At 47.3% G+C, this 25455-nt stretch overlaps 1 protein-coding gene across 2 annotated transcripts in view; it reads left to right on the forward strand.

Annotated features, from left to right (window-relative positions):
* Window positions 1-9486: 9486 nt before the first annotated feature.
* Window positions 9487-25455, forward strand: part of SEMA3F (semaphorin 3F) — a 160779-nt gene continuing 144810 nt past the window's right edge. For both annotated transcript variants that reach the window (XM_066613264.1, XM_066613263.1), the window contains exons 1-2: window positions 9487-10029; window positions 23173-23332. In XM_066613264.1, the coding sequence (XP_066469361.1) occupies window positions 23221-23332 (112 nt within the window). In that variant the 5' untranslated portion in view covers window positions 9487-10029; window positions 23173-23220. The remainder of the gene's footprint in view (window positions 10030-23172; window positions 23333-25455) is intronic.

Below are 25455 nucleotides of genomic sequence, written 5' to 3' on the forward strand. Positions count from 1 at the left end.
GAAAGCAACCTCGTGGAAGTAGTTACTGTAACAGTAGTGATGGCTGCTAGTGCTTGGAGGAACCAATTTTCAGCATTACAGGGGTGAATGTATACCTGATCCAATCTCCTTTTTAAAACTCTTGTGTTCTCTTTTGGGATTCAAAGCATGTGGCAGGTTGCCATGCAGTCATGACTCATGCTATAGAGCCATATTCTTTTTAAAATCAGTTTTCTAGGAAGCCAGTTCTGAAGTTGACTAGATTTGAAAAGACATCTTATGTGGAAACACTGTCCATAAAGATTGTTCAACTCAGGGCCCAGCCCTATCCAACTTTCCATAGCAATGCAGTTACAATGTAGCCCTGAGATGAAGGAACAAACATTCCCTTACCTTGAGTAGGCATCAATGACTACCCCCCAATCGCAGGATGCAGCGCACACCCCATTGACATGGCTGCATCAGTGTTGGAAACCTGGATAGGATTGGGCCCTCAGGGAGTCCGTGCATAAGATTACTATTTCTGCAAGATCAAACAAACACATTTGGGCTCACATTTCTTTAATCACTATTTACTTAAGAATTTAACCATGTAAATGCAAGGTATCTCAGTGTAAAATGCCTTAGAGTGCCATTCAGAGGCACTCTTGGGTCAGCGCAAGTTGTCTGTGCCAACCCAGAGTTGACCACCAGGAGAGTCAGGAGGCTGATGCACTGGCCTCCACAGCACTGGCAGAAGGGTAGGTTCACGCCCGACTGCCTCGGCTGGCGCAGGGGTCTGGGGACAGTGGAGAGAGGGCATTCTGGGGGCATTTCAGGGTGGGTGACAGCAGGCAGCAGGCAGGTCGGTGGGCGGACCAGGACTGGGAGAAGAGTGGTGCCAGGATCTGGCACTTAGGCCAGATCCTAACCACCCTCTTGGGAGGCCCAGCCTAACGCTAAGCTGCTTGGATCCACGCCACCTCTTTAGGCCACTGGGCCCATTGCTCAGGGTAAGGGAAATTACCTCCCCTTGCCCCAAGTTCAGGGCCTAGGAGAGGGGGGTAAAGGGGTAATTTGAACCTCGGTCCAGGGTCGGAAAGGGGGCCCAGGAGCCAAAGGAGGGGGCCCAGAAAGCTCCTGGGATCTGACTTTTTCCTGTCTCACCTGAACTCACTGCCTGCTCATGATGCTCAGGCATAACCATGTGCTTGCAGTGTTAACTGCTGCTGCAAGCTGTACACACTGGGCTCAGGAATGCATCCATGACTCCCCTGAACACAGTGACAAATTTGGGAGGAAACTGACTTGCTACAGTAGCTCTTTGGCTTGTGGATCCCATAACCGTGAAGGAGTGTATAGAAGCTCAGTGACCCAGGGGTTACTGCTGCTGCAGAAGTTCATTTTGGTCCATTCCAGTGTGAGCCTAAACATGGTGATGCTAATTTTCTGCAATCAATTTTCTATATTTCAAAGATTTTAGAGAGACTTAGGAGTTTGTTTGGTTTTCCATACCTAGCTGCCAATGCCACATGATCTGGGCTCTGCATCAAGAAGCCTAGTAGACCAGGGCTCCAAAGACTATTGTGGCTGACAGCACCCTCCCCCTGCCTTAGTTTGTCCCCCGTTCTGCCTGCCCCATTGCCCCCTTCCCCCTTTGGGAAGGGGCCCAGAAGAGACTTTGTACCCCCTGACAAAATTCCTCTCATTCCTCTCAAAATTCCTCTCAGGCCTTTCAGGGCCTTAGGCCCTGCCCAAGTTGCACCACAACCAGCCCCAACCCTGCTCTGGATGCAGTGCGGGCTATCCTCCGTGCCTGCTCCAGGGCAGATTAGGATTTCGCTGCTCATGGTTTCTTTCCACCTTCCACTATCCAAAGAAGCAGAGATCACTGATTTCCCATCATTTTCATCCTTATAGCCTGATCCTAACTATGTTCATATATTGGAAGATCTCATGGAGTTCAGTGGGATTTACTCCCAGTTAAGTAAATCCCAGTGAGTTAGAGTTGCCTTCTTAACATTTTTGCAGAATTTTATATAACTTTGATAGTTTGTTGCCTTCCCCAAAGATGACTGACTTATACGAGACTATTGGGCTCTGATTTCCTGAAAGCAAATAGCAAATCCTAAGCATTCCCGTTTCTAAAGCATCCCATGCACGTAACAGTGGTTTCAAACATTTTAGCATCAGGACCCACTGTAAAAAAAGTTTCACTTTACCAACCGCTGAAGCCTCTGTGGCTATAATGGTGATTGGGCAGCAGTGCTCCACCCAGTAGCAGGTTGTTTAACCCTTGACGCACATAGCCTAATCTACCCTGACAGTTTCACGAACCACCAGAAATTGGGTGGTGACCCACTGGGGGACCACAAATCCACAGTTCGAGGACCACTACACATACTCAACACATTGCAATGTGAATTCAGAGACTGACGTAAGGTCACCTGTCCTAGAGGTGATGTGCCAAAAGTTGCTACAATAGCTCTTTGTCATCCTGGGACTATAATTTCGTTTTATGTGTAACGAAACACATAGCACTGTATAGGAATTATGCTACTGGTGTGCAAAATAAAGAAAATCATCTCCCATAGACAAGCAAAGTAGATTACCCTCCATTTCTGTGCTCTCGTCATGTCTCCCGATCATGCAAACTCTTAACCTTCCATTACTTTTAAAGAACCAGAGCTCAGGGGCTCAGGTTTCTCGGTTCTTATTAATCACTGTACTGTACAATGTTTGGAACAGGAATGGCTGTGCTCATTATTATTCTTTCCATCTCAGTAGGTAATACATGAACGGACACCTGCCAGGACACCTTTGAATTCTTGTGCTACGGGGAAGGTAAACTGGCATGTCTGATTGGCCTTCTTTATCTCACTTCTTACTTGATATTCTTCTCTCATCCTCTCTCCTGCCCATTTCCTAGCCCTCGCATTTTTAATCTTTCCTTCTATGGAATCTTTTCATGTCACTGATGTTTCTCGTTGCCCTTCCCTGGAATGCATATTTTGGAGGCTGTTATCTGTTCTAGAGACATGGCGAACATACTAATGAAGAGATAAAGAGCATGTGCCGTGGATTTGTGCAGAGCATCGGAGTTGCAATATTTCAGAAGCTACTCAAATAGTACTGCCTAATTCCTCCCTCCCTCCCAGTTTGAAAACCTGGTTGAGGTCTGGTCCATGCCACAACAGGACAGCTGCAGGGGATACACTACAGAAATAAGAAATAGTGTCAGGAAGCCAATAGATGGCACTCTTTCATGTGAATAAGCATCCTGATACCCCTTGTCGGCAAGTTCCAAAAAGGAAGTCTGTCACTATTTCTTTCATTAGGCATAACTGGACTCCTCTGTCTCATCATGGCCATTGAATGTTGTGTTTCATTGTGACTTTTCTTACATATGATAGGTGATCATATGTACTGAGATCTCCAAGCAAAGAGCCGCACACAGGAAAACATTTGCAGTGCAGGACAGAAATTATGTATTGATATTCATAATTCTGCACATACAGGGATATCGCATATTACCATCTTTCTACCATTGATGCAATCCTACACATTCTAACGAGGAAGGAGATTCAGGGCCCAATCCTAACAGGCCATAGCTTAGATGCTGAACTCTAGCGCTGGCTCTGGGTGTTATAAATGTGGCATAAAGCACATTTACGGCACAGTCTGAGTAGGGAGCGCCAGTGCTGGGCCACTGCCAGTCAGCGCTGGGCCAGATGGAGACTGCCTGGAGCAAGGTAAGCACTCTGGGCAGCAGCAACAGCTTTCAGGGTGGGGGGGAAAGTGTTCTGGTGCAGGGGGAGGGTGGGACGTGGGGAGAAACCGACCTGGGAGGGGGGCAGAGGTAACAGCAGGCCCTGCTGCCATATCCTATCCTCCATTCTAGCCCAGGCAGCCTGACACAGAACTTTTTGGCTCTGTGCCCACACAAACGCAGGTGCAGAGCCCAGGATACCCACCACCTTTGGTGACCCCTTGCCACTCCCTTCCCCCGAGGTGACCTCTGGCAGTGTCCCAGCGTCCACAGAATCAGATAGTCACCATTTTGGTGCCACTGGAGCCATGGGCACCAGAAACCATAGGATTGGGCTGTTATTTATTTATCTGTTTATTTATTTAAAGAATTTCTACCCTGCATTTCTACCCACACTTTTGGACAACCAAAAGGGCTTACAATGTAAAAACACAATACAGTGTAAAAGATTAAAACAATACTAAAACATTAAAACATAAAACAAGTAAAACAATAAAGAAAATCATACCCCAATGGATCACTCTATTAAAAATGCATTCATGAAAAAGTGCCAGCCTATCATGTCAGCAGTTAAGGCCCCAATGAAAGTTTTCCAGAGAGGGAGCTGATCTTTTTGGATGCAGCAGGATTTACTTCTGAGTGGATGTGGTTAAAATTGTGCTGCAGAACTCCAATCCTATATCCATTTCAGAACTCAGGGGGACTTAGCACTCAATGAGTGTGCATAGGACCAGACTGCAGCTCTTTACATGTGTATAGCAAGAAATCCCCTCCTTTATGCAGTATGTACACACACTATCTTCTCTTTTTGGCTCAAAATTCTCACTCATTTCAACTGGAAGACGTTATGTTTAATTTAAAGGAACAGTGTTCTAGGAATGTGTTCCCACCTAGAGCAAAAATTCATATTAGGGAGTGCTATCATAATATGCATGTGAAATGATTGCAATTTTTTTTCTCACATTCCAGAGGGTCAGCTGTGTTACTCAGTTTCAGAAAAAGCAATGACAAGCCTTGTAGAACAAATTAGCATACCCTTTCATTGGCCAGAGCCCACTTCATCCCATGCATGGTGATCATCCTAAGTGAGCAGGTAGAGAGAGATCCTTTGATTGGAAAAAAATTTATTTTAAAGTGGGCTTTTTGTTTACCAAAATAAAAGGCCAAAAGGTCAAGCCACAGGTGGGACAGCTGTGGGTACAAACACTACAGAATCTCATTGAATTCAGGGTATATGTCATGCATCTGATGAAGCCCACTCTTACCAATGAAAACCTATGCAACAATAGATTTGTGGTTAGTTTTTAAGATGCACTAGTGCACATGTCTCTTGAAAAGGCTGCCAGTGTCACACAAGGAAAACTTAGCGCATGCTTATTTTATAGCAAAGATTAGGCATGCATTGCAAAACTCAAAAATTATTTGGAAAGATTGCATGTTTGGCTGAATAATAAGATGCATTTAAACAGCAAACACAGCTACATAAGTAACTACCCTACTTCCCACTTAAACCATTGCCACTACCGTTACCATTGCCACAACAAATGTACATTGCTCTATCAAACCAATAACAATAACACAGTCTACTATTACAAGCTTCCAAAATTACACAATGCTGAAAATTAATCTGAAGGCATTATTGTGTAGAAGATGGCACAGCAAGGAGCCATTTCATATTGCTTATACAATGTGGAGCACATAAAATGTCATATACTAAAATACAACCTCAGTTTAATTGGTAGATTAATCAACTAAAGTTTTTTGTTGATTAATCAATGGAATCAATTTCAACTAGTGAGGCTGAGAGCTAATAAGACTGACAGCCCAATCCTGAGCTGGCCAGCACCTAGGGCTGCAGCAATGCCAAAAATGACTGCAGCTGTATCCAGCACACCCCAGGCAGCTGCCACTGCCTCCTCAGGAGAAGAGGACTTTTGTTCCTGCAATGGGGCTACTTGATTCTACGGGGATCCAAGGGTCACTCCACTGGTCCCACCTCCCTCCCCCGGCACACCTCCTCCCCACCCTCTTCCCATCCTCCCTCTGCCCCTCCCTGCCCGGGAATGCCTCCTCCCTGCCTCCCCCCCATGGCCCCACCTACCTTGCTGCTGCCCAGCAGTCTGTGCTGGGCTAGCACTGGTGTTCCACTGGCGTTGAGGGTCACAAATGTGCCTATGCACTGGGGACCCAATTCTATCCAACTTTCCAGCAACACAGCCCTGAGGTAAGGGAACAAATGTTATCTTACACTGTGGAGGCCTCCCTGACTGTCCCATCACTACAGGATGCAGCGCACACTGCATAGGAATGGCTGCAATGGCACAGGAAAGTTGGACAGGATTGTGCCCTCAGATTGTTATGGTTCTGGTATGGTGTCATCCACTACTGCAGTGGTTGTTGGCAACCTTCAGTCTCGGAAGACTATGGTATCACGCTCTGGATAGTGGGTGAAAAAGAACATGTTCAAGATGGCTGTTCTGTCAAAATGATGAGTGGTGTCATTTTCGTTATTAGATTCTGTTTCCACATACTCCATTCTACACTTCTGAAAGGTGCCAATATTGCAGTTCTGGTGATATGTAAATAGTTCTAAATGTAAGTGCAATTAATTGGTCATGAGATTCAGATGATTAATCAATTAAACTTTCTTTGATCATTTGACAGCCCTACAATAAACCAAAGGGGATGTGAGTGTTACATCTTTATTTCTTCCACGTTCATTAGCATTGAAGTCACACATTGCTAACTAATATACACCACAGCAGTTTCCTGAAAAAGAGGCTCGTACTGCCAGTCACACATTGCCCTGCATTAATCAGGGGAAAAAAGCAATGTGTAAATGCTGTCTTTTTCTGTGTAGCTCTTGCATGCTTGTAATGTTGGACAGCTTCCCCTTTTCATTCACTACTTTTGCTGGCCTGCATTAGACATTCTGGTGGTGTAGAATTATATTGACCTGTGTAGCAATTTGTATGCGCACATTTAGTCTTCACACATGAATTCCGCTAGGAAGCGAACCAATTGCCTTCAAATACTAAGGCCACTTATTGTAACAGCTCAGCCAAGTTCTCCATCTGGTCACTGTATCTGACTCATTTGCCGAAGATCAGACACAGTATTTGCTAACCTAGCCTACAATGAGCAGCAATGCTAATCCTCCCTGCTCCTAAACACATGATGTCCTGTGGTCTCATTGATTTGGGGTTGCATCCAAGTGACTTTGAAAGCATGCTGGATGTTTTAAGCTCTTCAGTAGTAATGCTCCAGCTACTTAACAGTATATCCTAAACAGCTGCTGAAACTTACTTCAGTGTTTTGTTAACCATGCACAAGAGAAGTTACTTTATGCCAAAGATGTGCTCATGAATTATTCATGCATTCAGGACACACAGGTGGGGGAGGGGGAATGATGCATCCTTTCTTGCTTAGTCCTAGGCCAGAACCTCTCATTTGGGCTTCAGGTAGGACTTGCAGCTGGCCGATCCTTGTTGGTCCTCTGAGTGAGGAATGGCAGATTTCTGGACTCTCCGAGCTGCACTCAGCTTTTTGCACATTCTCATTTACTCACACTGATGTTTATACTACACAAAAAGTAACCTCTCCTCTTATAGGAAAATTGTATGCAATACTCTGGTAGTTCTGAAGTGGAATGCAAATTATCTTTTGCCCTAGATAACTGAGGTCAGGAAACCAAGATGTGCAGTGTGCAGATTATATCCACATAGGAAAAAGGTCATGCATTAAGCAGCATGCAATGTATGCACGTGGCAATCAATGCATGACATCTTGGTGTACTGTATGGTGTATGCATTCTTCTGGCCTGCCATGATATGCAGTCAGGTCTGAGGAGGAAAAGATCTAGTCCAAATGAAACTGCACCTACATATCTAGTTTTGTGTGTGTGTGTGTGTGTGTGTGTGTTGTTTCCACATGTGGAATGCAAATCTGAACTGTGGATTGTAGACACAGGGTATTTCAAGATGTGCTCCTTGCACCACCAGCTTTTTTGTTTTTGCTTTTCCACTTGCAATCACATATGGAATTGCAAGGTTTGTTCTGAACTGTGATAGGTATTGCATGTTTTGGGGACACAGTAGACTGATCTCCCTTTTCCCCCTCCTGTTGTGATCTGTTATGTCTGGGCATGGTATGCCTCTCAACAAAACAAAACAAAAACAAAAAGGAACAGAAGCACTACAACACCCCCAGGCATGCAGCCATTGTGCTGCTGTTCCACTGCCCTCACAAAATGTGTATCTTCTGCATTAAGATATGGGACAACGGAAGCAGAGGGGGAAAGGCAGGTGAACAACAGATGCCACCGAACCACACGCCCACCCCAAGAGGGAGTGAACAAGTGCGACAATCCCAGGCGAAATTCTCACCTGGAAGTGCCTCATCATCGAACTTCAAGCGGTCCAACTTGCTCCTCCTGCGGAATGGTTGGGACTCACTATGCGGGAGGGGGTGCCCCCCTTCTCTTTAGAGGGACCTCAAACTGCAACCACGAAGCCTGCCGGCAACATCTCCTTTCGGGTCGTCCTAACCTTCCCAGCTTCACTTCGGGTCCCACATGCCTCCATCCCCACGATCCAGACCTAGAGTGAGGTTTCCCGGTTCCCCCACCTACCAAAGGGTTAAGCTGCTTTGCCTGAGCTGCTGAAACGAAGGAGGCGTTGGGTTGGGGAGGGGGGAGAGATAACACTCTCTCCTACTGTCAGTTACGCCCCAGTTTTCTTTGTTGCCGGATATTTGTTGAAGGATCTGTCTGGGTGGATTCTGCAATATTACAAAGCAGGGTCCCAACCTCCCCTCCACCCCACACCGTCATTCATTCACTCCCCCCCCCCCATCACTCCGGTATTCTTCCCTCTTCCCAGTGCTTTTCGCCTTTCTTCCTCCTTCTCCCACTTCACCCCCCACCTCCCCAGCCTTCTGTCTGGAAAACCCCACCCACCCCCTATGGGACGCGAGACACTCCCTCGCCACCCACGGAATTATACACAGACAGACAGACAAAGGACCGCCTTATTTATTTATTCTTCTTCCCATTTCCCCCGGCGCCTGTTTTGTCTGCCTGGCTCTCTCTCCGGATTGAAGGCTGGGTGCCACACTTTCCTGGGAGTAAGCCCCATTGACTATAATGGGACTTACTTCTGAGTAGACATGCCCTAGGATTGGGTGGGGGAGACTCCCCATCCCCAAAGCGCGGCGCTCGGTGGAAATGTACAGTACAGGAATTGGGTGGTTCATCTGGCAGTAGAGGAGGGTGGTCGCTGGTTCCATTTCTTTCGCTTGGGAACCCGATGCTGGTGCCCACCCCCCACCAAGGCAACTGGTTCTGAGAAGTGGCCACTGCGCGGGGCCGAGGCTGCAATCCTATACACACTTTCCTGGGAGCTATTGGACACAGTGGGACTTACTTCTGCGTAGACGTGCATAGGATTGTGCCCTGAGACGCCCTGACCCTAAGCGGAGAAGGGGGACAGTGCTAGAGACCAGCTAGCCTCGCTGACACCCAGAGCGCTGGAATCCTCCCGCCGTGCGCGGGCTACTGCGCTTTGCCAAGCCGGGAGGGGAGGGGAGGGGAGGTACAGGTGGAAAAAGAGGTGGCGGCAGGGAGGAGAAAAACAGCGGGCTCGGCCCCTACTTCGCTGCTGGGAGGTGGGGACGGGGTGGGGCTATGCAAAGCGCAGGCGGCAGAAGCCAATTGACTGAACGGGGCTTGGGTGCTGCTCAGTGTGTCTGGGGGTGCATTTTTTGCAAGGGGAGGGTGGCTTTTGCCTTCTCCTCCTTTTTGCCAGGCAGCCGCATCGACCCTTCTTTTCCCGCTTCCTCTGGCACTCCTGACCACCGGCCAGCAGCGAGAACTTCGAGGGGGACCAGCCACCGCGCCTCTGCAGCCGGGCCAGAGGCAAGGGGAGCCGCGGCAAAGTCCCAGGCAGCTGCTGGGGCTGGACGGGAGTCTCCTGCCTCCTTTGGAACTGTGACTGTGACTCGAGGGGCTCCATGGATTGGAGGACTGACCTGCTGGGGTCCTGAGTTCGACGTCCAGGGGGACAACGGCACCCTGTCGAGTTTGATCCGAGAAGGAGAGGGGGTGGCGGTGGGGCGCCGCTCCCAGGACCGCCGGTGGTGAGAAATGCCCGCGCGGTGTCCATAGGGGGTGCGCTCCTTCCTCTGCCCTTCCTCCGTGGAGTTGCGAGCGAGCGCCTCTCGGACCCTACCAGCGAGCGGACCTGCCCGGGCACAGGCTCAGCTGGCGGCTGGCTGTTGCCCCTGCTCTGCCTCCATCCAGAAAGGTAGGTCTGCGTCCAGGGCTGGGGAGAGCGCCGTGCCCAGTCCGTGGGCTCTCTCGCCGGCTGCGCCTCCGAGAGACACTTGCGGTGCTGTCCAAGGAGCAGCCGATCTCACTTGGGTGGGTCTTTATCCGCACCGGGAAGGGAGCCGGACTGTACGTGCGCCCCGTCTGTGGAAGGGGGCGAGAACCCTGGGCGACGACGGGGGGTGCTGCAGGTTCTCCGTTCGGAACCGGGGTCGCTCCTCTTCTCCCTGGCATTGGATCAGAAGGTGTGAGTGTGAGAGAGAGAAGCAAGGAATGGGAGACTAGCTACAGAGGCCAAGGGAGCCAGGGAAGACCAGTTCCGAGGAGCAAACTTCTCTCATTCAGTCCGGACAGCGACAGCGGCTGGTTCGGGGCACAATCCTATGCAAGTCTACTCAGAAGTAGGGCCCCTAATGTTCAATAGGACTTACTCTCAGGAAAGTGTGCGTAGGATGGTAGCCTCGGTCCTTTTCCGCCGCTGAGTCCGGAAAGTTGAGCAGAAATCTGCAAAGTGGGAGATCGTTTGGGGAAGGCAATAAGGGCACAATCCTATACAGGTCTACTCAGAAGTAAGTCCTGTCGTGTTCAGTGGGGCTTACTCCCAGGAAAGTGTGGATAGGATCGCAGCCTGATGCCCTGACTGATTTTACTCGGGGGAAATTCTCCTAAGCCAACGCTGCATTCGCTTGTCTGACTGGGAGGGTTATCCCCCCTCCCAACCTCGATCGCTGAACCTTGAGTCTAACCCTATGCCTCAGAAGAAAGTTCCACTGTAATCCATGGGGCTTTCTCTCAGGGAAGCATGGATAGGATTGCAGCCAGAGAGCCCAATCCTATGCCTGTCTACTCAGAAGAAAGTCCCATTATAGTCAATGGGGTTTACTCCCAGGTAAGCATGGACAGGATTGCAGCCCTTGTCCGGGAGGAGGAGAGATTACTCCCAGGTATCTCCTCCTCTGCGGGCGGGACTCTCTGGCCGCAGGGCGATCAGCCGCGACCTCTGGGGGTCTGTGGCGAGCGGCTGCTGCCGAGGATGGCTCAGAAGGGGGCAGGTTGACAGCTTTGATCGTACGTACTACGAGGCCAGTGGACTTGCAGAAAGCGCTGGAGGGGGCGCCGGCTCCAGACCTGAGGCATCGGGGTTGGGGGTATCGGCAGGCTCCAGCCGCTCTTCTTGGAACGCGTTCTCCTTTTCTGTCTTCACAAACCACTGAGGCTGCAATCCTATCCACACTTTCCTGGGAGTAAGCCCCATTGACTATAATGGGACTTACTTCTGAGTAGAGAGGCATAGGATTGGGCTCTGGGACTACACTCCTATCCACACTTTACTGGGAGTAAGCTCCATTGACTATAATGGGACTTACTTCTGAGTAGACAGGCATAGGATTGGGCTCAGACACCGTTTAAATGCTCTCAATGGGAACGACACGGTTAACACGGGGATCGTGGTTAGCGGATCGCGCACTGACTCCGCTTCAGCCCGGGCTGGACCCCCGGGGGGTGCGGGGGGTTTGCAGGGCCTTGACCTCCGCTCTTGTCCCAGATCGGAAATTCACAGCACAGCCCTACGCATGTCTACTCAGGAGTAAGTCCCCTTGTGTTCAATGGGACTTACTCCCAGGAAAATGTTTATAGGATTGTAGCCTCACTCAGCAGCACTCTCGCATTTACTCTGGAGGAGTCCCAGTGGTGTCCGCGGGACGAGTGGGGGGGGGGTTGGAAAGCATGTAGTGCAAGTCTAGGTACCCTTACTCAGAAGGAAACTCCACCAGGGTTAAGCTTACTCCCAGGTAAACCGTGCAGAAGATCGCAACCTTGGACGCTGTCACACGCGGCCCCAAGGCTGCTACATTCGTGCGCCTGCTTCCCAGGCAGTGGCATTGAACTCGGTGAGACTTCTAAGTGACCATGCAGGCAGGGGACCGGCGGCGCCTTTTTCTTTCCGTGGCACGTGTGAACGAGGCAAGCGTGCGAGAGAATGAAGAGATGGATGTAAACTATAGCCAGTGTGGGCTTCCTGAGGCCCACATAAGCCAGGCGTGTGCACGTTGCCGGTAGGTGGTTTTATGTCTCTTAACAAGCTGCAGGGGTTGGACTTTGGAGGCTGGCAAGGCATTAAGGCTGCAATCCTAGCCACACTTTCCTGGGAGTAAGCCCCATTGACTAAAAGGAACTCACTTCTGAGTAGACATGCCTAGGATTGGCTCTGAGGCTGCAATCCTAGCCCCACTTTCCTGGGAGTAAACCCCATTGACTAAGAGGAACTTACTTCTGAGTAGACATGCCTAGGATTGGCTCTGAAGCTGCAATCCTAGCCCCACTTTCCTGGGAGTAAGCCCCGTGGATTATAATGGGACTTACTTCTGAGTAGACAGGCGTCGGATCGGGCTCTAAGTTAGGGAACGAAAACTGTTTCCTTTGACTCCGGGGAAAATTCAGCTCCCCGCCTGGTGCCAACAGCAGCGTCCCGGCTGCAGCCGGTGAGGTGTGGGGTGGGCTGGGCTGGTGCGCGCACTCTCTCCTCCTCCCCGCCTTCCACCACTCAGTAGCCCCGCAGACCCTCTGGGAGGGTGAGCAGGTGTGGCCCTCCGCCTGAGGGAGTCTGGCTGCTGCTCCAACCAGCGAAGCGTTGTGGGGAAACCGAGGGCTGCTGCCCTTTGCCAGCCACAACCTTTCTTCCCTGAGCTTGGCAACCTCCTGCCCACCCCACACCCACGTCTGCGCCGGTGCCTTCCTGCCCACCCCACCCCTCGGCTTTAATGTGCCCAAATGCAGCACAACTGGCGGGTAATTAATTAGCGCAAGGCGCGCATTCATGGGAAGCCGCGTCCCACTCTCCGCCCTAATTGGGCCAATTACTCGGCTCTGCCCTCGCGGGCTCCTCTGTCGTGCCAACTCCGGAGCGAAGCAAAGGCCTGTTTCCTGATCTACCTCGCGGAGGAAGAGAGGCGTTTGTACTGCAGATGAGCCCTCTGGGCCACCCAACGCAGGTTTTCAGTTCACATCACAAGACCCACTGAGGTCCAAGCTGCTTTCAGCCTCTTGTGCGGGCGCTAGGACTGCTGAAGAGCCCAATCCTGTGCATGTCTACTCAGAAGTAAATCCCATTACAGTCAGTGGGGCTTACTCCCAGGAAAGTGCAGATAGGATTGTAACTTTAAGCTGCTACATTTTAATGTGAGTGGATCGCTAAGGTAATTGACTAAATTTGCAGCCATTCACCTATGAATGAGAGCTATGCTTCTGGAGCAAAATGCATGTCTCCTTTTGCAAGAGGCATTTCCTGGCCTAGACAGACAGATGGACAGACACACACAAAATGCTTTCTTGATTCAGTGCAATGCTTGGCATCTGCAGCTTTTATAGGTGTTTTAATTTTATTATTTGAAAATCAACCCAATTAATTGAAACGACTCTGAAGTTTATCTGCATTAAAAACAAATTAAACGCTGCAGTGCTAATGAAAATGCCTGAAGCAGAAATGCCAGGGCAGAAGGGCAGTGGGGGCAGGTGTCCACTTGCCACCAATGGGAGAAAAGACAGCTTTCTTTTGACACGGAGTATGTGTGTGTGACATTACCTGGGACTGTAACTGAAATGCAAAACCCACAGAGGCTGGAACACCTTTGATGAGGGCTGCTGGATGCTTTTTGGCTTCCAGAAAAAGCACTTGGGATGTTTTCACACTTCCAAGGCTTATAAACTGAGATACTGTACTCTTAAAGCATTCCATTATAATGTAAATGTAAAACTTGCATCAGTTAGCCCTTTCTCTTGCAGAGTATATTCTGTGTTTAAAAATAAGGAAAGTAGAGCTCAAATGACTTTTATTTGTTTTAAATGGTGTATGTTGAAATGAGAACTTTAATGAAAGTAAGTCCTCACCTGTACAATGTACCGTTAATCAGTGGAACTCACTGTGGGGAGAACACTCTGCAGAGTGCTTCAATTACAAGGTTTCTTGAGAGAAAATCAGTTGGATTCAAATTCATGGAGCACAGAACTATCAAAGTACAATATACCAGCCCAGGTGGTCTTTGAGTACACTTTCCTTCTTTGCACATCCCTAATGTGATGTCTGGGAGATGAACACTAGAGGACAAGCCTTCCTATAACTGACCTTTTCTTCTTGCTCATGCTGCCTTAAAGCCTAGTGTCAGAGATAATGATACTAGACTTTAGTGGTGATTGGTTTTACCTGTATGGCCATTTTTCTCTATTTCCACCTCCTTGAGAAGTCATAGTATGATTGTGGTTGCATATCAGCCAAGAGAATCTCGCTCACAGTATTTTTGAGTAGTGAAGAATTGCCTTGGCTTAATGCAATTAATTTAGTATGTCTCCAACTGTTCAATGTGATATTAACTGATCCTGTATTTCAAAGTAAGTGTAAGGCCTCTTTCAGAGCTATGCAGGTATGGTAAGAGGGGACCTCCCCTTTTATTACAGTCCTTAAAATCGGCACACTAGTTGATAAGAGATGTTAATGTTTATAAAGCCCGGCACTTCAGTAAGTGTATTATTTTTTAAATTGTTGACCCCTTCTCATTGCTTTGCATATAACTGAGTTTTATCATTGTGTTCTTGTACAGTATATGTTACCTAGTCAGCCAAGCTGCCATTGTGCCTGAAACCCATTAAATCACTGCTGCTCTACATGCTATAGGCTTGGCAATGTAAGGAAATGCTGCATTTTTTATAAATATTTAGGAAGGAGTTATAAAGGGGATGGAAAAATAGACGGGCACATTGTACTTGTCTCCAACCCTCTCTCTTGGTTTTGCTTCAAACTTTTCATCTTCTTAAATCCAACACTGTACCTCCTCCATTCTTATTACAATGAATGGCAGACAGAATATGAACAGACTATAACTGCTGTGACAGGGAGATTCCTTTCTGCTAGGAATGAGGAGCCAAGCAGTCCATGAAGAATTCCCCCACTCTTCTCAACAGGCAGATGTGTGGCCATAAAATGGGATTACTTTCTTTATTGGGGAGGAAAGAACAGTTAGGGGACAATGAAAATTAAGTCAGCTTCTGTCAGTATCTTCAACACACATGCAGGTGACTCAAATGCCAAGCTTGTTTCATTGGCTCATATGGGCTTTTGCTATTACAGAAAAGCACACACTTTGCATGCAAAAGGTAGTGGGTTCCATTCCTGGCTTTTCTTGTTGAAAAGATGTGCAACTGCAGGGCTGGGAAGTACCACTTACCTGAGAACTTGAAGGGCTGTTCCATTTGGACAATACTTGGCTAGAGGAACCAGTATTCTGATTCTGTCTCACCCAATCTCCAATAGCATTATGTATCCAATAACTTCATATATGCTATGTGTATGCCTTTGTGAGTAGGTGTTTAATATGCTCTTTTGATGGAATTCTCAGAAGTCTCAAGAACAGTGATAATGAAGACTACAAGCAGAAAACTCTGCTCCCTCCTCCAAGTGAACTATTGCAAGAAAACCCTTTCAGCAAATAGCCAGATGGAATAAAATGTTCAGAGAGGATTCTGCTTGTCTTCATGTAGTCCTAGGAAGTACAGGAAAGAAGCTGTAGTGCTGCAGAGGGAATCAGACAGTTCAGTACGGCTGTAGTTCAGCATAGTTGGATAAAGTTATTAGCCCTGTGCACAGGCCAGAAGCTTCAAAGATTTTGCTGGTATCATTGTCCATCTGTGTGCATGCATGTGTTCAGCATCGAGCTGTTAATAATTCCTTTCATGTCCCTGATCTCCTCTCTTTCTGCCTTTCCCTTAACATTTCCTGTTCTTTAAGCTCCTTTCTCAGGAGGCTCAGATGCATGCACTGACATTTACAGACTGAAACTGATCAGAGACTGCTCTTCCTGAAGAGACATGCCAGGACCCAGAAGAAGGGGTCCCCAACCTTTTCTTTCTTCTATGAGGATCTCGGCTGAAAAGCAGTTGGCTTAATCTCTGTTTATTTACAACTAGGGTTCCTAACCTGTGGTTGGTGGACCACTTGTGGTCCGCAGCGCCCTCCCAGGTGGTCCATGACCCCTCTGGTGAAAAAAGAAAAAAAAAAGCCCTTCCAGGAAGAAAAAAGCCTCTGCAGCGCCAGTAGCCAATCAGAGCCAACAAGAGCATAGCCTTTCTTCGTCTCCTGCCTCCCCCCTCCACCTCCCTTCCCTCCTTTTCTGGGAGTGCCCAGACAAGCAAAAAAGTGAAGCGCAGGCGCCTTGTAATGTGCGCACGTTTGTGCAGCCTCCTGGCTCAGCTGCATGCAGAGGAGAGGTGCCCTGCCACCGCTGCCTCCAGCCTGCTGCCTCCATTCCTTGACCCTGTGCCTTGAGGTGAGACCTCGCAGCCTGGTTTTTCAGGAGTCAAATCAGGACTGCAGCCAGCCTGAGAAGTCTCTTGGGCAGGCAGGTGGGGGGGGGGCTGCCACTGGAGGAGGAGGAAGAGGGGGGCCTGAGGAGGGGAAGAATGGGAGTAATAAGGAGGAGGAGAAGGAACAGGCTCCCAAAGGCATCACTGGCTGGCTGGTTGGGGGGGGGATTCCCTGGGAGTGGGTTTCTCTAGATGTGATTTTGCTGAGAGTCCAGACTCCAGCTGGCCAGGGAACACAGAGGAAGGGAGTTGGATGCAGTGTGGCAGCAGGAGAGGGGAGAAACAGTATGCTCAAGCCCCAGCCCTGGTACCCCTTCCCCAGTTGGCAGGATTGGGCCCCCTGGATGTGCTCTTCTAATGCCCAGGGGTGAAGCAAGGGATCCAGGCAACCAGGTTTTGGCACCCCTTTTGGAGAGGGAAAGAGGCAGCACCTCTGCTATCTTACTGCAAGCTGCCCACCTGGGGAGAAGCAATCCCAGAAGTTGCAGGACAGGCACCACCATAGCCAAGTATAGCAGGTGCAACCCCTGACTCTTCCTCCTCAGAGAGCAGCAGCAGCTTTGTCCATGGGAAGCCCTCCCCCACCCCACACTTGGCCAGTTCCCCTATCTCCTCAGATTGCAATCCTATGCATGCTTACCTTGGAGTAAGCCCTATTGACTATAATGGGACTTACTTCTGAGTAGACATGCCTAGAATGCGGCTGTTAGTCATACTGTGGCTATGATGAACTTCTTCAGAAATTTCTCCAATTCCCTTTTAAAGGCATCTAGTCTAGACACCATCATCACATCCTGGGGCAAGGAGTTTCACAGACTAATGGCAGAGTAGGCAGCTGTTGTTTTGTGACTGCAGCCTACCTATAGGTTTGCTCACACTCTCTTAGCTCCAACCAAAGTAGTCCACAGCTAGAGCATGACAGCAATTAGAACAGGAAGTGAAGAGAGGCTTCCCCCCCCCCAAAGACCTTGCAGTGCACACCAAAAGGACTTTTCTTCCTGAGACATGCAGCAGCCATTCTGAGATGTCTCTCTGAGCTGGTACTTCCTTCACACGTGTCTCTTCTCCTTCAGGACCCACCTGCCTAAATTGTGTTGAGCACTTTCCTAAGGACTCTGGACTCATAAGTGCGGGGGAGCAGGGCCAGGGCTGTGTAACAAAAGGAACTGTGGAGGGATGTGTGCGCTTTTTGTTGGCTTATTTAACTACCTTGCATGACTTGTCTATAATCCCCTTGTGCTTACCCTCTCCCTTTTTGAGGTGTTTTTCCACACTTAAAAGAGGCAAGGGCTGTGCGTAATGTGGTCTGGTATGGGGGAAAAGAGACTGGATTGAATTGGGCAGGTGTGAAAACCTCTGAGTTGGGGGGGAATTATTATGTGTTCCATGTATTCCATGTAAACCCAAGACTTTCACAGCTAGTGAAGCAAATGCAAGCACAACCATCACATTAATTAAACAATCTTCTTATGTATTACAAATTTAATTGTATTTTTTGTGTGCGAGGGTGGGGGGGATGTATGTGGTCCCCACCGTCTCAAAATCTTGCTTTAGTGGTCCCTGAGCTCCTAAAGGTTGGGAACCACTGATTTACAAGGAATAAGAAGTGACTGAGCTTCATATGCATAAAGGAATCCCAGGTCTCAAAGCATGGCATACTAGTTCTTTCCTAAATCTGCACATTCCAAAATCTGCACATGTTGCTTGCTCAGTCTATTTCCACTAGCACAGAGACAGAAACTGTAGAGCCAGGAGCACTTCTGAGCAATAGTATTCTCTTGATTTCTTTCCTTTTCATTCCCAGTTTTCTACTTTCTGTTTTTCCTTTCTGCTCTCTTTTACTTTCTGTTGTACTACTTGTCTCCCTTCCCTTTTCCTTACATACTTCTCCTCCCCCTCTTTTTCCCTCCTTCTCTGCTCTTTCCTTTGTTTGCCATCTCATTCGCTCTCACTAGCACGCACTGCACAATCCAAATGTATTATCAGTATTTGCCAGAACTATTTCCCAAGGCCGGCAGGGGTTTGATTTAACTGCAGCCGATTGTAGCTTTTATTTCACAGTGTAATTTGCTTTTTAGACATTCTGGTTCCAGAAGGGTCTCATGTGTATGCTAAGTGAAGAATCTCCAAAATGGGAAGTGCGAATGCATGTGGAAAGACAGACAAATATTTACCTAGTGTAAAGGAAATTGCTATGATATATTGCCCCGGGAAACTTTTAACTCGTGCATTTGTGGTGTATTGCCCACAGCTGAAGAGAGCTGCATTCTCTAGAGGGCCCATCCATTACTCTAAACGTCCTTGGAGTCATTCTGGATTCGTTTGACTGATTCCAAGAATTTTCCTGTGAAACCCCTGAAGTTTGTTTCTGTCATTAACTCTGCAGCTCACCAGCAAACCAGAGGGGGCAGTATTGAGATCAGTTGTGCCTCCCCCCCCCCCCAAGTGGCATTCCTCCAAGTGCTGCAGAGAGGGCATTTCTGCCACTTTAAGCCATTTGGTTAGTCTTTCTCTTCCCTAGGTTTTTGGGTTTATTTTAATGGCAAATTGTCTTGGTCAGCTTGACAGTCTCATTTAAGAAGCTGGCTGTAATGCTAATCATGTATATGCTATACATTAGGTTTGAGGTTTTTCGATACTCCTGGTTGCAGGGGGGGAACTCTAAATACCTAAAGGGCTTTTGTCTACTCATATGTGCACACACTGTTTGAATAATTTTGACATGGTTTATAACTGTATCCATATGTATTCTTAGTACAATAGAAACAGAAGGGAAGGGGACTGTTGGTGCATGCTTCTTGCCATTATGTTCCTGATGTGGAGAAGGAATAAGGAATAGTAATATATCTAGTGATACATGCACACATGGATAACTTCTTACAGCATGTGCTAGGGGAAAGATAGAGGAGGGGCAGTTCCCTCTGACAGAGCCAAAGAACAAGTAAAAGGAAGAGGGATAGATGAATCATACTGAAGGGATCCGACCCAGTACTTTGAGTCCAAGGGCTGCATCCAAAAAAGCTTAGAAGGCTCAAGTAGTTAAAAACAATACTACCCACTGGGTAGGCAGAAGAAAAGTAGATTGACATGACCACCTGCCCCTTATGCAGAAAGAGATGACAGCCTGGGCCAGTCCCTCTATGGGGCCATCTCAGGCAGTTGTTTCAGGCAATGGATTGACTTCCAAAGTATCTAAAAGCCAATGAGTTGACTACTAAAGTATCAGAAAGGATACCGCTCAAGCCTCTGTGGCTATAATGGTGATTGGGCAGCAGTGCTCCACCCAGTAGCAGGTTGTTTAACCCTTGATGCACATAGCCTAATCTACCCTGATAGTTTCACAAACCACCAGAAATTGGGTAGTGACCCACTGGGGGGCCACAAATCCACAGTTTGCGGAGCAGATGTTTTGCTTGCTAAAAGTTCGAGCTTCAGTTACCGGCATCTTAGGAAGGCTTGGGGAAGGCCATGGTGTGTCTAAGTTGAAGTGGGGAGAGCTGTGTGTAACTTACACTTTGGGATGAACAAAGGTAATGCTGTAAATTACATTCACTGAGTCCCATCTGAATTCTGGCTAGCCACTTTCACGGGGCCCCTGGCACTCTATCTAGGCAAGCTTGTCAAATCTATTCCAGCTCAGAGCCCGAGTGAAACCCAGCTGGTCTGGTACACACAAACTTTGCTTTCCCCCCTTTGTACTTTTTAAGGAAAATGTGTGTTGTCTTTTAAATAATTAAGTCCAGATTTCTCCTGACTAGAAAGTGGAGAATGTACTGTTCAAGTAATCTTTCCCTTGGTTCACTGCATTTTGTGCTCAGCAGGAGGGCAGAGGTAGTATACAGTATAGTAAGAGTTGCAGCACCATCCTTTCTCTCTCTTTCTGTGTGGAAAGGGTATTTCTGTGGAGGAGGAGCCCCTTGTGGGTGGGCTGCTGGCTCTGGCTGCCATAGGATAGGGCTATAAGGGCTCTTTTCATTCCTGAGAGGAGACAACTTGATTACTGCCCCTCAATCAAACCCTGTTTACTTTACCAAATGAGAGCAGCATGTGAGCTTGTTAATTGCAATTGGACTCATATGGCCTGGTATTCATTCTGCAGACTCCTCCAGCTACACTGGGAAATTTAGATATTCTGGTAGTAGATGCAGTGACCCTGGTTAGAGCCCACTCTAAGCAAAGACAAAGCAGGACCTATATGTGTCTCAGGGTACCACATGCTTGGCTTAGCACTACCATTGAGATACTATTAGTGATAACTTATATCTGTATATGCAGAATCTGAAAGGTGCTGTAACAAATGCTTCTTGAAACGTGTACAGTGACTAGCTCTGTTTGGATCCAAGCCATGTTCCTGTTTTCACCCAATAACTGTCAAAACTACTAATTGCTCACCTTAGGTTCCTAAGTGTAGGATGAGGAATCCCATTTCTTGGGTCCAGGGTAGATAGCAATACAAACTCAATATAAAACATGTAATTTAAAATGCTGTAAGATCCATGCAATATGAGCAAGCTGTCATTTAAATAATTCCATGTATATCCTTCAGAACAGAAAAGGCTCTGTCTTCCTAACCCTGGAGGTACAAAGAGCAGGGTCTTGGTTCATAATTGTAATTCATGGACAGATTCATACAAGAGACAGCGTTCTCCTTCTCCAAGGCCTACCCTTGTTCTCCTTGGGTATGCCTTTCCCCCCAACTAGTTCTATCAATCTAAGGCCTCCTTTCTCACACAGAAGGTAGAGATAATGGTGGTGGTACTTGGGCCGGTGGTTGAATGTTCAGAAAAGTCCTTTTCTGTCCACTTCAGCAGGGGGAGTTTGCCGGCATCAAAACTGGATGAAAAGTAGCAAAAAGGTGTGGAAGAAAAAACGCAAATAGATGTAAAATTGAAATTGGAGTATATGAAGTTCTCCAGTGGTTGAGAATATGATTGTTCTCTAATTTCTGCTGTAGAACATGGTGCATATGATGTCACATCTGCCCATCTCTGTATCTCCCATGGGGAAGGCAGCAAAGCTGCGGAGGAGTTAAATTGGCAAAAAGGGAAAGGAAAGTTTCCATTCTGAATGCATATTGGTTCATCATGTATACAGCAGCTGCTTCTTTTTTCTTTCTTTCTCTGCAACCCTGAGGACTAGAAGTACAAATGGAAAGTTGAGAGTGATTCATGGCTGGAAACTAAAGTAAAAATTAAAAGTCCCCTGCCCCAAACCTTCCTATTTTGGGACCTGTATTTTCCTTCTCCCCCCCCCCCCCTTCTTGGGGCAAATAGTAGTTTCTGGAGAATAGTTTGATTGCTTTTCTTTTTTTTTAAAAGAGACTCTAAGGGAAGCAAAGATTGAGTTAAAGTGAAACTGAATAGTTATTTAGAAGATGGTCCAAACTGTGTTGTGTGCCAGAGTACACTCAATACTGAGCAAAGCATCAGGCCAAATAAATCATAACATTGCTGAACACAAGCGGGGGTTGAAGTTCAGTATCCTTTGTATTCCAGCAGCCCACACAGGTTGACCCTCATTAGTTAGAGGGTAGAGTCCACTCACACAAGTTTTATGCACATGAAAGCAGTGCTGGTTGTCCAAATGCACCTTTACATATATAAATGTAATATGAATCATGTAATAACAAAATAAATGCAAAAAGTCACAGATGCATGACTTGGTAGGAATAGCAATTTCCTACCGATATGTTTTCCAGTAGACCATGAATGCACTGTGATGACAAAGGGAGAAAGAGAGTCATACTTCAGATATGTACCATGTGTGTACCACCTGTGACTGGGCCATATAAGAAACTCTGCCCTTTTCACTTCCCACAGGAACTGTTGAGGGCTGTGAGATAGCAGTCGAGGGCAGTGACGAATGCGGGAAAGTTAGGTACCACTTCCATCAAGGCACTGCTGTGTTCCCTGTAGCAAGCCAAGAGTTCTGTGTGAATGGTCAGAAAAATTTTGGCCATTTGGGCTCTGCCTCAGAATGGCAGAAACAGCATTCTTGACACCCCCTCCATTGGATGCTTCTAACCTGATCTGTTTGTAGGTGTAATTGATGTGTAATTGACTAGAGCTGTAAGTAGAACAATGGTTCCCAACCCATGGTATGTGGGCCACAGGTGGTTCACAAGACCCTGAGAACTGGTCCATGAAGTCTCAGAAAAAAATCACCTTCACTTCCAGCATCTTGCCAAGCAAGCACTCCCCCATGGACCACCAGAGAGGGTGGAAAACAGACTGCCCGCAGCCAGAATGGACATATTGGCTGTCGCTGTGGGTGGTCCATTCTCCACCTTCTCTGGTGGTCTTTGGAGAGTGCTCACTTGGGAGACGCTTCTCCATGGACCACCAGAGAGGTCGGAGAATGGACTGCCCACAGCTGGCAACAAAAGCAGCAAACCACAAATCCTCTCTATAAATAATAAATCTAATGTCTAATCAATCCCCTCTAATTGATGTAATTGTATTTTTCATGTGTAGGGAGATGGGGTGGAGCTTGCATGTAATCCACGAAGATTCCAATTTTTGTCTCGGTGGTATGTGGGCTCCTATATATTGGGAACAACTAATGTAGATGAACTGGACCAGACTTCTGAAGAACAGGCTAGTGAATTGTTAAGTCTACACATTTATCCTTCTGTAGGTAGAGTTGGGCAGAGGAATAGAATGACCTTTTAAATGGGGAAGAATTAAGTTACTCAGATCTTTTATCAAAGCCTGTGCAAGATAATAATACTGGTGTCTTCTCTTCTCTCCTTTTCCATTTCCACTAGACTATCTAAAAATTCTGCCTGGATTTTGGATCCACACCTCTCCCCATCATGCCCTTGGTTGGCTTTTTGCTCTGGGCAACCCTACTAATTGTGGGCTGGTGGCCATCCTACTCCAAGGATTACCTGTTCACTACTCCACGAGTACAGCTCACTTTCAAAGGTAAGGCACAGTCTCTGTGTTTAAACAAAGTTATGGTACTATGGTGGCTTATTTGGATCACACTTTCTGGCATTTTATGGCTTGCTTAAAGTTCTAGAAATAAATAAATTAAATAAATGGTGTCTTGGAGAGCAATCAAATCTAGGCCCGGAGGTTCTGTTTTAATTTCAAGTTCGTTAGAATGGCCACTCCCTATCTTTCAAAGAAAGCTACTCTCAGCAGCACATTCTCTTGGGATTCTAGCCATGATTATGAACAATACTTTCTGGAACGGGTTCTGAGAAGCCCCTGGGCTAGCAGCCTACATCAATCAAGCACGTAGTGCATTGCACCTCGGTGTCTCTCTCCATCTGGAGATAACTGGCCTTGCAGCTTGTGGAGTTTCCTCTGATTGTTTAGAGTCAAGCACCATGGCTGGCAGTAAAGACAGCAGATTGACAGCTCAGTGAACCCAAGCTGCTATGTGTGCTGAGAAGTTGGCAGCAAGTCACATATGAGCTCCCTGGGAAGGGACTGTGTAGTGCTGCAAATAGATGCTCCTGATGCCCGTGCCGAGGAGGAGACAGGTGTTGGGATGCGCAGTCTGTAAATCTGAAGGGTTAGCTGATGTGAGGCACTATTTACGTGTGAAGGATGCTGAGTTGGGTTAACAAATCAATCTCAAAGGTTTCCAACAGGAGGCTAGCATTATTACTACGCAGATAGAATAATATGTGACTGTCCACTGGGAGCAGAGCAAGGTTGTACTTGAGTGAAATGTCTTCTTAAAGCTCAATTGGCGTTGCAAGGGGGGTGCAGAAAAGTGCAGGCTGCACTGGGTGATGTGCATGGGGGGGTGACACATCTACTGGCTGAAATTTTTGAAATCTTGGTATTTTCAAATAATGCCACCACTTTATTGTTCAATGCGTAATTTCATGCAGAATACAATGGAGCAAACCGCATTGAAATATATCTCTATTTAATCAAAGGATATAGCCAAAAAACCAGCAGGGGCAGGGCAATGGTGCATCACCACACCCGGGGATGTTGCCCCGCCCACTGCCTGGGAGGAGGTCCATCATAGGGATGATGCGCTGGCCTTTCGTACCAGGTGATGCAAACCCTAGTGACACCACTGCTAAGTTCCCTGCTTCCTTCAGGCCTTGCAAAGAGAAATTAATGTGCATCTCAGGGTTGGTGTATTTGTAGGTGCAATTTCTGTCTGCAGGGGATGCAACATGAAAACTTCTGCTTGCCTTTTTTCCATACTCCTGATTTTTCACAGTATAAAATTACATAACTTTGGGTAAATTTTACAAAGCTATGAGATTTTACAGATCGGTAAGGTAATGAGGATGAAATGCCATTTCTCACTAAGGGTGTAATCCTAACCAACTTTCCAGTACTGACATAGTGGTGCCAATACGACATACACTTCATCTTGCATTGGGGAGGCAGTCAAGGAAGCCTCCTCAAGGTAAGGGCATGTTTGTTACCTTAACTTGGGTCTGCATTTTGGCTAGGTCAGTGCTGGAAAGTTGGTTAGGTTTGCACCCTAAGTAGAGTATAGTATGCAGAGGACTTGGTATATAGTTGTGTTGGTTTTTGTTTTTTGGTTTTGAAAGTGAATCTACTCTGTCACTTTAATTACAAAGACATAGTTTGGCAGGCATTCACTACAGGGCATGCACGAAGCCCCCAGAAATTCATCTGTAGCAAACTTGAGTTTGGGTTCATGCATAATTTGTATGCACATTACAGAGTCATCAGTTTTGGATAAGCAGGCTTCTGTTATATTGCCATGTTGACAAGAGGTGGGGATTGGTGGATTGAGACTGTGGAATAAATTGGTTGGGTGAACAGAGCACAACCTTGCTGTTAGATTCCATAGGAGGGAATAGGGAGGCAGACTGGTGTCTGACTTGCCATTGCAGCCAGACTACAGAGTGTCTGGCAATCATTTGGGCCTTGCAGCTGCAGGGATGTGAAGGTGCTTTCTAAATATATTTGGCAGGTTGCTTCCTTTGTACCTCTCACCCAGCAGAAAAATCAAGAGATGATCCACTGTCAATATTCCACTTGTTGTCTAGTGAAGAATTTGCAGTGAGAAATAATAAATAAAAATATTTATACAGTGTGCA

Source organism: Tiliqua scincoides, chromosome 2 (assembly GCF_035046505.1).
Source record: "Tiliqua scincoides isolate rTilSci1 chromosome 2, rTilSci1.hap2, whole genome shotgun sequence".
Classification (NCBI taxonomy): Eukaryota; Metazoa; Chordata; class Lepidosauria; order Squamata; family Scincidae; genus Tiliqua; species Tiliqua scincoides.